This window comes from Gymnodraco acuticeps, unplaced genomic scaffold (assembly GCF_902827175.1).
Source record: "Gymnodraco acuticeps unplaced genomic scaffold, fGymAcu1.1, whole genome shotgun sequence".
In the NCBI taxonomy this organism is placed as follows: Eukaryota; Metazoa; Chordata; class Actinopteri; order Perciformes; family Bathydraconidae; genus Gymnodraco; species Gymnodraco acuticeps.
Window position 1 is genome coordinate 2,514,776 of NW_022991003.1, and position 9,625 is coordinate 2,524,400.

Consider the following 9,625-nt stretch of genomic DNA (forward strand, 5'->3'; position numbering starts at 1 on the left):
TGACAGACGGGGAAAAACTCATTTCCATTTCAAATGATATAATATCACTAATTAAAAACAGCTGCATTGGTTAATTGCTCGGATGGAGCTAAGCTCATTAAAGTGCCTAAAGCAGAGTTAAAACAAAACTAATACTACGCTAATCCAATGCTAATCAGACCAGATCAATTAGCAGTTCTCTAAAGCATCCGTCAGACAGCAGTTCTGGCCGGTGGACCATCACTGCAGACCCCTCCCTTACCAGTAAGCTGTAGAAGTGCTTGATGAGGACCGAGACCACGCGCAGCAGCCTCATGCAGATGGGGAAATAAGGTTTCTCCACAGGAGCCGGTGAGGCGGAGCTGCTGCCCTGCCGGAACTTGATGTTGGGGGAGAAGAGCTTGATGACGAGGGGACACACTCGCTCCTTCAGGAGGAAGCTGAACTCCTGGTGCTGGGGAGGAAACGGAGAGAGAAAGAGAAGGATATTACCACACACTACTACCTAAAACATAAGGCATGTTGGGATCAGGTGAAGCGTAGAAACATTAAGGATCACTACTGTTAAGGAGAGTTGGCTTCACTACATTAAGATGCATCTTTGATGTTAAGATACAATAATAAACACAGGTGGAAAAACTAAACAGGAATCCAGTGATGTTAATAGAAATGTATCTGTGACGCATCGAAATCCAAAAGGACAATGACACTAAATGACGTTGCAGCAACATACTTGTTCAATTGTATTGTATCACCAGACCATCAAAAGACAGTGCTTCACTACTTTACTGATGCTTGTGATAAAATATCTTACTCAATACATTTTGGTTGATATCACATTTGATTTGTGAAAAGTTCAAACAAATTATTTGGAGATACATTTTTCAGATCAATCAATCAATCAATTAATCAATGTTTATTTATATAGCCCAATATCACAAATGTTACATTTGTCTCAGTGGACTTTACAGTTTGTACAAAATATCAGTATGACAATACGACACCCTCTGTCCTTAGACCCTCACATCGTACAAGGAAACACTTCCGAAGAAAACCCACAGTTTAAAGGGAACATGGGAGAAACCTCAGGGAGAGCAACAGAGGAGGGATCCCTCTCCCAGGACGGACAGACGTGCAATAGATGCCGTGTGTAAATTGAAAGATAATACATTTGCAACATAGGTAGTCCAAATGTTTGGAAATGCATGTGTGTATAATAGGAAGATGAATCCACGAGGATATCCATCCAGGACCTATGATCCAGGACCACAGCCACGACTCAGATCATAAGAATATCCGCCAAATTACAACCAGAAAACATCAAACACAAGATTAACACCACAATTTGCATAAAAGAAAACTATGTTAGGGATGGGATCAAATCAATTTATCTGGGACCCTACATATAAAACGTATCAACATAACTTCAATTATAAATATGAACCTAAATCACAATGTACCTGTAGGAATACCCCGGGGAAATCATTAAGAACAGACTCCAGCAGCTCCAGGCCGAAGGTCCGGGTCATCTCTGTCATCCCCACCAGCCAGTAGGGGGCATCGGCATTCACCAGCTGACACAAGTCCTGCAGGGAGAACAGCAGGGTTAAACAATGGAGTTTTATTATATGCTACACACATCACAGAGGATGAAACAGTGCTGTCACTGAGCTCTGCTGAAAGGATGATCACACACAAGTGCATCGTGGGTGAGGACGACAAGGGACCTTTGAATCCCTTTTAAATGCAAGATTCCCTTCATTGCAAAGATGAAAGGAATTAACAATTTGTATATTTCTTTAAAACTTAACGTCAAAAGCTTCAATGAATTATTTAGAGTTTTGAGAACGACTTTGATTTATGGTCTCGTCCACACTAGCTAAGATCATAAGCATGTTTCTAAACCAACTTGGTAGAAAGGTTTCCTCCCTTGAAGAGCACACAGAGCTGTGTAGAAGGGTGGCGCCCCCTGGTGGACGTACCTGGAACAGCATGTATGCATCCTTAGCACTAGGCCTCAGCGTGCTCACAGAGCGCCGGTTGGTGTTTCCCTGGACAGGAGGAGGATGCTCTACAATCCCTGTGGAGGAGTGACAAGTTATATATTAGTTGTTAAGCTTCTTTTGGCAGAAAAACTGTCAAATTAAAGAATCAGCAAGAAAAGTGTGAGCTCACAAAAATAATGTCTTGCCAAATTTGAGAACACGTGAAAAGAAAATCTCATATCATCTTGAACCTTCTGGGCTTTTCTTCAGTTTGATGTTCATGTCTTATTTTCTAGTTGTTTTTCTTTAACTATTGCTTTTGCTTGTTTGTGAAGTTTTGTGATAACAGTTAATCTTTGTCGTATATGTACTTGTATGGTTTGTTTGATGAAGTTTTTTTATGTTAACATACAGTAGGGTTTAATTCCTTTAATTTGTGTTTCTATTGTTCGCATTTTTGTAATCTTATCATTACAACAATAAGAAAATTACAATAAACTAAGACTGGATGTTACAATGAATCAATCACTGATTAATAAGCTTTGACCTTCCATCAATCATATACATAACCTGGATACCAATCGGGCGCTCCCTACGTAGACACCTCCACATGAGAGCACATTGTCTTCTCTGTCAAAATGGTGCATCCCATCAACATTTCTACTTCCTTCCCACTATGTGAACTCTTAATGTTCCAACAGTCGGAAGCAGTGCCCTCTCACCTTGGTAGCGCTCGTCCTCAGCCACCATCCTCTCAAAGACCACGGTGACCACCTGCCTGACGGTGGCGGCCGCCGTGTTGTTGGTGATGTTGTCCTTGGTGAAGTGAAGACGGAAACACAGCACAATGGCCTGGAGAGGGACAAAACATACACACATTATGCAGCATGTGAATACAAATACATGGTATGAAGTAAATAGAATTACTGCTACAGGTGTGGTCCATCAACAGAATATATTTAAGCCAGTACAGGTTACAAAGATTGATCTGGTTTCTTTATACAGTAGGTGAGACTTAAGAGTTGGAAATATGTTGGTATGCTGTGAAATTGAACAAAAGTAGTGTTAAAATATAATTTGGCGATGTTCTACGATGATGCTGCCAGATCTGGTGCAAGGACACCATCACTATATGTATTTATAGGTATGATAAAACATTACAGCTACAGTTCAATAATAGATGGAAGATGACTCACTACACTTGGCTATAAGGATAAAGTCCACACTACAAGGAAGTAGGATGTATGTATATACTAAAAGCTGGTGCAATAAAGGAGTGTGTTGTTGTACCTTAGAAAGTACTTCATCGTGTACCACTGTGTTGGTGGTGAGCAGCACCAGGACCGTCTGCAGGAGTTTCAGCTCCTCCAGACCGTTCTCCATCAGCTGCCACAACATGTTGATGATGTTCCCCGCAGCGGCCTGTCACACACACACACACACAGTCAACTGTTAACATTCATCTCAATCTCAGCATATCATTGATCGTCCACCAGTATGCACACACAAGTATTAGCAGCTCAATTTACAAGTATGAGAGTTGCTACATTGTGACAGAAAAGGTCAAAAGATGGCCTGAGGACACACCACACACACACACACACACACACACACACACACACACACACACAGGCACACACACACCACACACACACACACACACCACACACACACACACACACACACACACACACACACACACACACCAACACACCACACCACACACAACCACACACACACACACACACACCACACCACACACACACACACACCACACCACACACACACCCACCACACAGGCGCAGCTGGTACTGCCTGCTTGAGGGTCATAAACATCATGGAGTTAAAAACCCAAATGAAGCTGCCAGTCGATGTCGTGTCACTTGAGGCTCACAACCAAGTGACACTGCATGTCCTTTCGTGGGTCACGCTGTCCAAAATACAACTATTGTTCATGCAAACCCTCTGAGCGAGAGCCACAGGGGGGACTCAAACATTTCAAAAAATGAAAAGAAAAAACAAGAACATCTCATTAAGATTTCTTAATGCTTCACTGATTCACTATTATTTAGTAGGTTGTTAAATTAATCATATGGTCTATAACATATTACAAAAGTGCTTATGTTTCACCAGAAGTCACACATATAGCTTGACAGAAAATCAGAACATCTTCGTAAATTTGAGAGGCTGCTAAATGTTTAGCTTGATTAACTGACCTAAAACATTTATCAATATGTTGTCTTCTTATATGCTGTATTATACTCCGCTATAAATCCAAAGCCAAATTCAAGATACTGCAGGAAGTAAAAGGACGTTCTCTGTGGTCAAGAGTTTTTGATACGTTGTAAATCCCAATCATTCCTGTTGTGATTTCAGTCCAGTGATTTAGTTTGGGATTGGCCTCATTGTTGACTATTATTTAATGTCAGTATAATTATCCAACACACAACAACAACGACCTTGTTTACGGACACATTTTTCTAAGTAGAATTGTGGTTTACGAGCCTACAATTAATCATCAGCAGTCTTTTCATTGCAGAGTTGATAGCCAGATTTGGGAATGGTGACAGTCTTGCTCCTGGGTGTTTCAACACCAGAGCCCTACAAAGGCAATCAGGCGATTCAGTGTGTGCACTTTGCTTTGACTAATGTCAGGAAACATTTGAACGGATCCCTCTCCTCCCAGAGGAAACTAAATGACACTGACTATCAGCACTTTCTCTCTGCATGACACAGTGTCTGACTCCTTAAGAATCAATACTGAGGAGGTACACTTTAGTCTTGTGAGGCCCTCGGGTGGCTTTGAAAGCTGCAGTTCAGAGCTGCTGATGAGTGCTTCTGGCAGGGGAACACTAGAGGAGTTACATTGTTCAAATGGATCAGAAAATGTGTGTGTGTGAGGAATATGTGATGTGTGTGTCCTTAGGTGTTTGCAACATCGTGATACTAGCCAATTGTAGAGGGACTCAGGCAGAGGGTTGTACAAAAAGGTCATAAACAAAATGCTATCTTTGAGGCCTTGGTGAACTTGTGAAATTTGAGACTACACATCTAAGAACATCTGCCTCACACACTCCTGTTGGGATGCCCTTGAACATCTTCAAATATGCAGCTAGCAATTTGAAGATGTTGCAGTAGGATCTGAGACTTCGGCTTTTTTCCAAAAACAATTCTGATATGTTATAGTTTGTTGTTTAATCGTAGATCAAAATAAATGGGTAAAGACTTGACCAAAGCCACACCAAATACCCTTTAATATCACATTTATTTTATGAGAGCAGCATAGAGAACCTAGAGTCTCCTACCAAAAGTAGAAGCTTTGAAAACCTACATTACCTAATTAAATAAACGACTCGTAGCTAAGTTTAGAAAGCACGAGATGGCTCCATAAGCTTTTTCTAACAGTTGTTTTTACGCTGTATTAACAGAGCAGTTGTGCATCAATTCCAGGGAGCCGTCTTTGAAGCCGCTTTGATATTAAATCAGACTTAAGCTGATTTATTCAAGAAGTTTCAAAACCTCTTTAACCATCAAATAAGCTTATATTTAAATGCATGTCAGTCATCCATTTCCTGAGAGACACCTCATCATTCAGAGCTGCATGCAAATGCATTGAACACATAAATAATGTGAAGGTACAGCAGCAGCAGCAGAATAATATATTTTTAAGGCTGATGGTTTTCTTTAATACAGAGTTTGTACAAAGAAGAAAGAAACTGCAGGACATAAAGAGTAGTAGAACAGGAAGGGCAACTTTCAGCGACAATCATATATTTAGATTTTAGATAGAACTATTCGGTATCAATGAGCTGCATTGATCCGAATGAATTACCCTTAGAATATTAGAAAGGATGTTCCCAAGGTGGTCGGTGAACTTACATTTTCAAATTTGGAAAATGAAGGTCTTTATCAATATATATATATTATATAAAGTCAGTCAATATGCATTTATTTGACGGTTGAAGAATAAGTGAGAATAAACATTAATCCTGTATTAATTGTGAGAATCCTCAATATCTGAATAAAGCTTAAAGGTGGGTAGGTAATTCACCTCACCTTATATTCCATGGAATGCTCTTAACATCCCGATAGCAATGAATATATGATAAAACATGTCATCTGTGGAAGCTGTGCACAAACCTATCTCGTGCCCTCATTGGTCATGTGCACGTTTGTGTGTGTTGGAGGAGGGGCTCTGTGAGGAAGTCTGAAGGAAGAGGCATATTTCTTTCAAATTCTAGCGCACTCGAGCTGGTTTCTCCATTCTTACCTACCCTACTACCTTTAAAACCCTCGATTCATTGTGGAAAAACAAAGCGTTTAAAAATGATAAAGGGAACTTCAAATATGTCCTTTTTGCTCATATTATTTAGACGTTTTGTTTTCTTAAGGAGGAAAACAAGGTCATGAGTATGATTGGTCGGCACTCTAGTGGGGTGGTAATCCACCTCGTGTCCTTCTCTGAAGTAGAGTGACAAAAGCTGATGAATCCAGATGAGAGCAACGGGTTTCTTATTGATTGTACTTTTTAAAACCACCTTAATAATCAGGAAGACAGAGGAAATTAAGAGATGTTGTGGAAAATGTGGCACAGCTTAATATCAACGAGGTGTTTTTATGATTAGATTCTGGGTGTAGCCTTTAATTTAGAGCCTAGACAAAGAATCATAAACCTTAATTGATCAGATAAAGGGCGAAAAAAACTATGTAACACAAGATAATGGTATTCTCATTACAGCTATACTTTATTTCACTGGACTTTAACAATACCATGGATGTAGAAACATTTTCTAAATTGCTATTTACACTTCCTTATTTAGTCCATTAGTTTAATGTATTCCGCAAATTGCCTGTCTTACATCTTCTCTATGTTGCGTGTGTGTGGTGCACATGTGTGAACTCTGAACGTAGTCCCAGTGCACTGTGTGTGTAAGCCAGCTGAGTTTTAAAAACCCCCGGCTGGCTCAAGTGCTCACCTCAGATACCACCTCGTGGGACATGAGTCTCTGGATGGCAGCCAGACACAGCTGGGTGATCTTGGGCTCTTTGGTGCCGCAGCCCATCAGGAATGGGCTGCACCACCTCGGAGCTGTTCTCCTTCAGAGCTGCAGGAGAAGGACGCAGATAAAAAGGGAAATGTCAGGGTCAATTCTCCTCAGGGGGAAATGAAGAGTTATTCAGTTACATCAATGATTTACAATGCTTTGATTGAATATCAAATACAAACCTTCCAGCATCAATCGTTGCATGTTGTTTCAGACAAATGAAAGCTTGTTAAAATAATCTGAAATCCTTGATCTATTATATTTGACATAAGTATAAAATACTGTTACTGCATTGGAAGGGATGGTGAAAACTACACAATAAGACAAAAAGAGAGACTGTGCAACTTAATAATACCTTTAATATATTTAAAAACTGTTAATGCAATTTGTTTTAACCATCAGTCTATGGAATTTTAAATATTTTGTAAACAACAAACGTGTTTAAAATGAAATTAAAGTGTGACCCTTGACAGTGAATCAGTACTTTGCATAACCTGTATCATTGTCCCCTATGTTAGTTCCCCTCCATGAATAACAGGTTTCACCGCTCAGTCTTCTTGCCACACATCCTTAGGCTTTTCAAACTCATCCATTCAGGAAACAGATATATACGAGCCCTCTTGTGCAGTTTACAGTTTGCAGCGAGGCAGTCGGAGTCAGACAGTCACAGTGGAACCTCGAAAAATGCCGACTATGTGTCAACTCTGCAAATGTTAATAAAAGCCGGACGCTGTTGATCAAGACAGCGTAGACACCATTTTCTATTCAAGTATTCACCCAGCCACATCAAAGTACTCTGTAGTTCATTCAGAAGATTTAGCATACATTTTTATTTACAGCAATTTACTGACAAAGCTTTTTATATTAATATGCAGGTCTCCTTCATCTTGCAGTTCATTGGGTGAGAAACAAATACGGGTACCACTTTACAATAAGACTACCATTATAAAGGGTTTACGAATAGTTTGTAATTCATTTATTAATTAGGTTGTGAACACTTTATAAATCATTAATAAGCTTTTATAAGACATGAGATAAACAGGGCGACTGTGACCGGTTGCTTGCCAAATAGGGAGCCCACATTTATCTGAACTGCTCAGCCTTATTAGAAATGGTAGTAACTCATTAACAAATGGGAATGTGTTTCACACTTTACAATAAGGCTCCCTTTTGGCAACTATAAATGTTACTAACTCGTAAATAAATGGTCATAAAGAGATGCCAAGAAACATCAAGATGGATGGGGGGGGAATCAACTCAGTGAACAACAGATACCAAGGATGTTCGCTGATGAAGAAGACGAAGTAAGCTAAGTAGCCAATATAAGGCTTAGTCATCTTGCCAAATAGTGAGCCTGTGTTGATGTATGAAAACTGTTAGAACTGGTTAATAAATGGTTCTTAATGATTAATAAAGTGTTTACAACCTAATTATAAACCCTTTATAAGGGTAGTCTTATTGTAAAGTGGTACCCAAATATGACTTATTTTTGGAGGAATTAGATATCATGTGCCTACAGTACACAACTCATGATTGCCACAAGCTGACTTCATAAATAAAACAAAAACAAATCATAATATAATGGATAATTCCCTTCTCTATGTCCCTGATGTGTCATGTGAAAATGAAAACATGTACTCACTTGTGTTTCTTCATTATATGGGACGGTGCCCATTAGTAAAGATTTACACTTTGATACATGTGATGTAAATAAATCAGTTAAGGGAATCAATAATAATCTCATTAACAAGATCTAATCTAATTTAAAGAGGACATATTATTCTCATGTTCAGGTTTATATTTGTGTTGGTGGATCAGAAAACTCCCTCTGAAGGAAACTTTGGTATTTAGCATTTGCCGACATTTAAATGCACACAAACCTACATAACTCATAAAGGGAAGGGTGAACCCCCAAAAGATGAGAGGGCCTCTTTGAATAAGTCAACAAGAAGCAATATTTTATGTAAGTTTTCATCAATATATTTTATATTTCATGTTGTTGCATCGACTCAGTTGTCTTGTGTCTTATCTGTCAGAGAGAAACCATTAGTTATTTTATTGTTATACATTTGACCTCCTTGTGTCTATGAACCTGATACAATGTTATATTTTGCTGCATGTCCTGTAAAGTTCTTAACAAATAATCTTGAGGGGAATTTCTTGTTGTGCATTTTTAAACTTGTGATGTGTCATTTTGTGTTGTATGAAAAAGTGCTGTATAAATAAAGCTTTATTATTTAAAAGTGTAATGACAAAGCGGCATGTTCATATCTCACTGTGGTTAACCACCACTCTTGTCACTTCCTCACCTCCCAGTATTTCTGTACTCCTGGCTGCGATGGTCTTAATCTTCACGATGCCAGACTCTGCAGCCTAAGGGGGGGGGGGGAAGAGAGAGTAGACATTTATGTTAACATTCAATGTAACGCGTATCAAAGCTGCTGATGGTGCAGCACCAGTGGTGGTGGAAACTACATCCTGTAATGGATGGCCACAGGGGAGAAGCAGGAAGGCCTCGCTGCAGTTCGACAGAATGAGAGCTCGTGAATGTGGTCAAAAACAGGCTTCCACTTGATGTGCTAGGAGAGAGTGATTTCCCTGGTGAGGTGTCTGGCA

General features: G+C 39.6%; 1 protein-coding gene across 8 annotated transcripts in view; it reads right to left on the minus strand.

Moving 5' to 3' along the window:
* Nucleotides 1–9,395, minus strand: part of mon2 (MON2 homolog, regulator of endosome-to-Golgi trafficking) — a 37,367-nt gene extending 27,972 nt beyond the window's left edge. For all 8 annotated transcript variants that reach the window (XM_034236115.1, XM_034236120.1, XM_034236118.1 and 5 more), the window contains exons 1-7: nucleotides 9,319–9,395; nucleotides 6,941–7,069; nucleotides 3,255–3,386; nucleotides 2,687–2,816; nucleotides 1,962–2,059; nucleotides 1,440–1,565; nucleotides 242–433 (exon numbers count right to left, since the gene is read on the minus strand). In XM_034236115.1, the coding sequence (XP_034092006.1) occupies nucleotides 242–433; nucleotides 1,440–1,565; nucleotides 1,962–2,059; nucleotides 2,687–2,816; nucleotides 3,255–3,386; nucleotides 6,941–7,027 (765 nt within the window). In that variant the 5' untranslated portion in view covers nucleotides 7,028–7,069; nucleotides 9,319–9,395. The remainder of the gene's footprint in view (nucleotides 1–241; nucleotides 434–1,439; nucleotides 1,566–1,961; nucleotides 2,060–2,686; nucleotides 2,817–3,254; nucleotides 3,387–6,940; nucleotides 7,070–9,318) is intronic.
* Nucleotides 9,396–9,625: the final 230 nt, after the last annotated feature.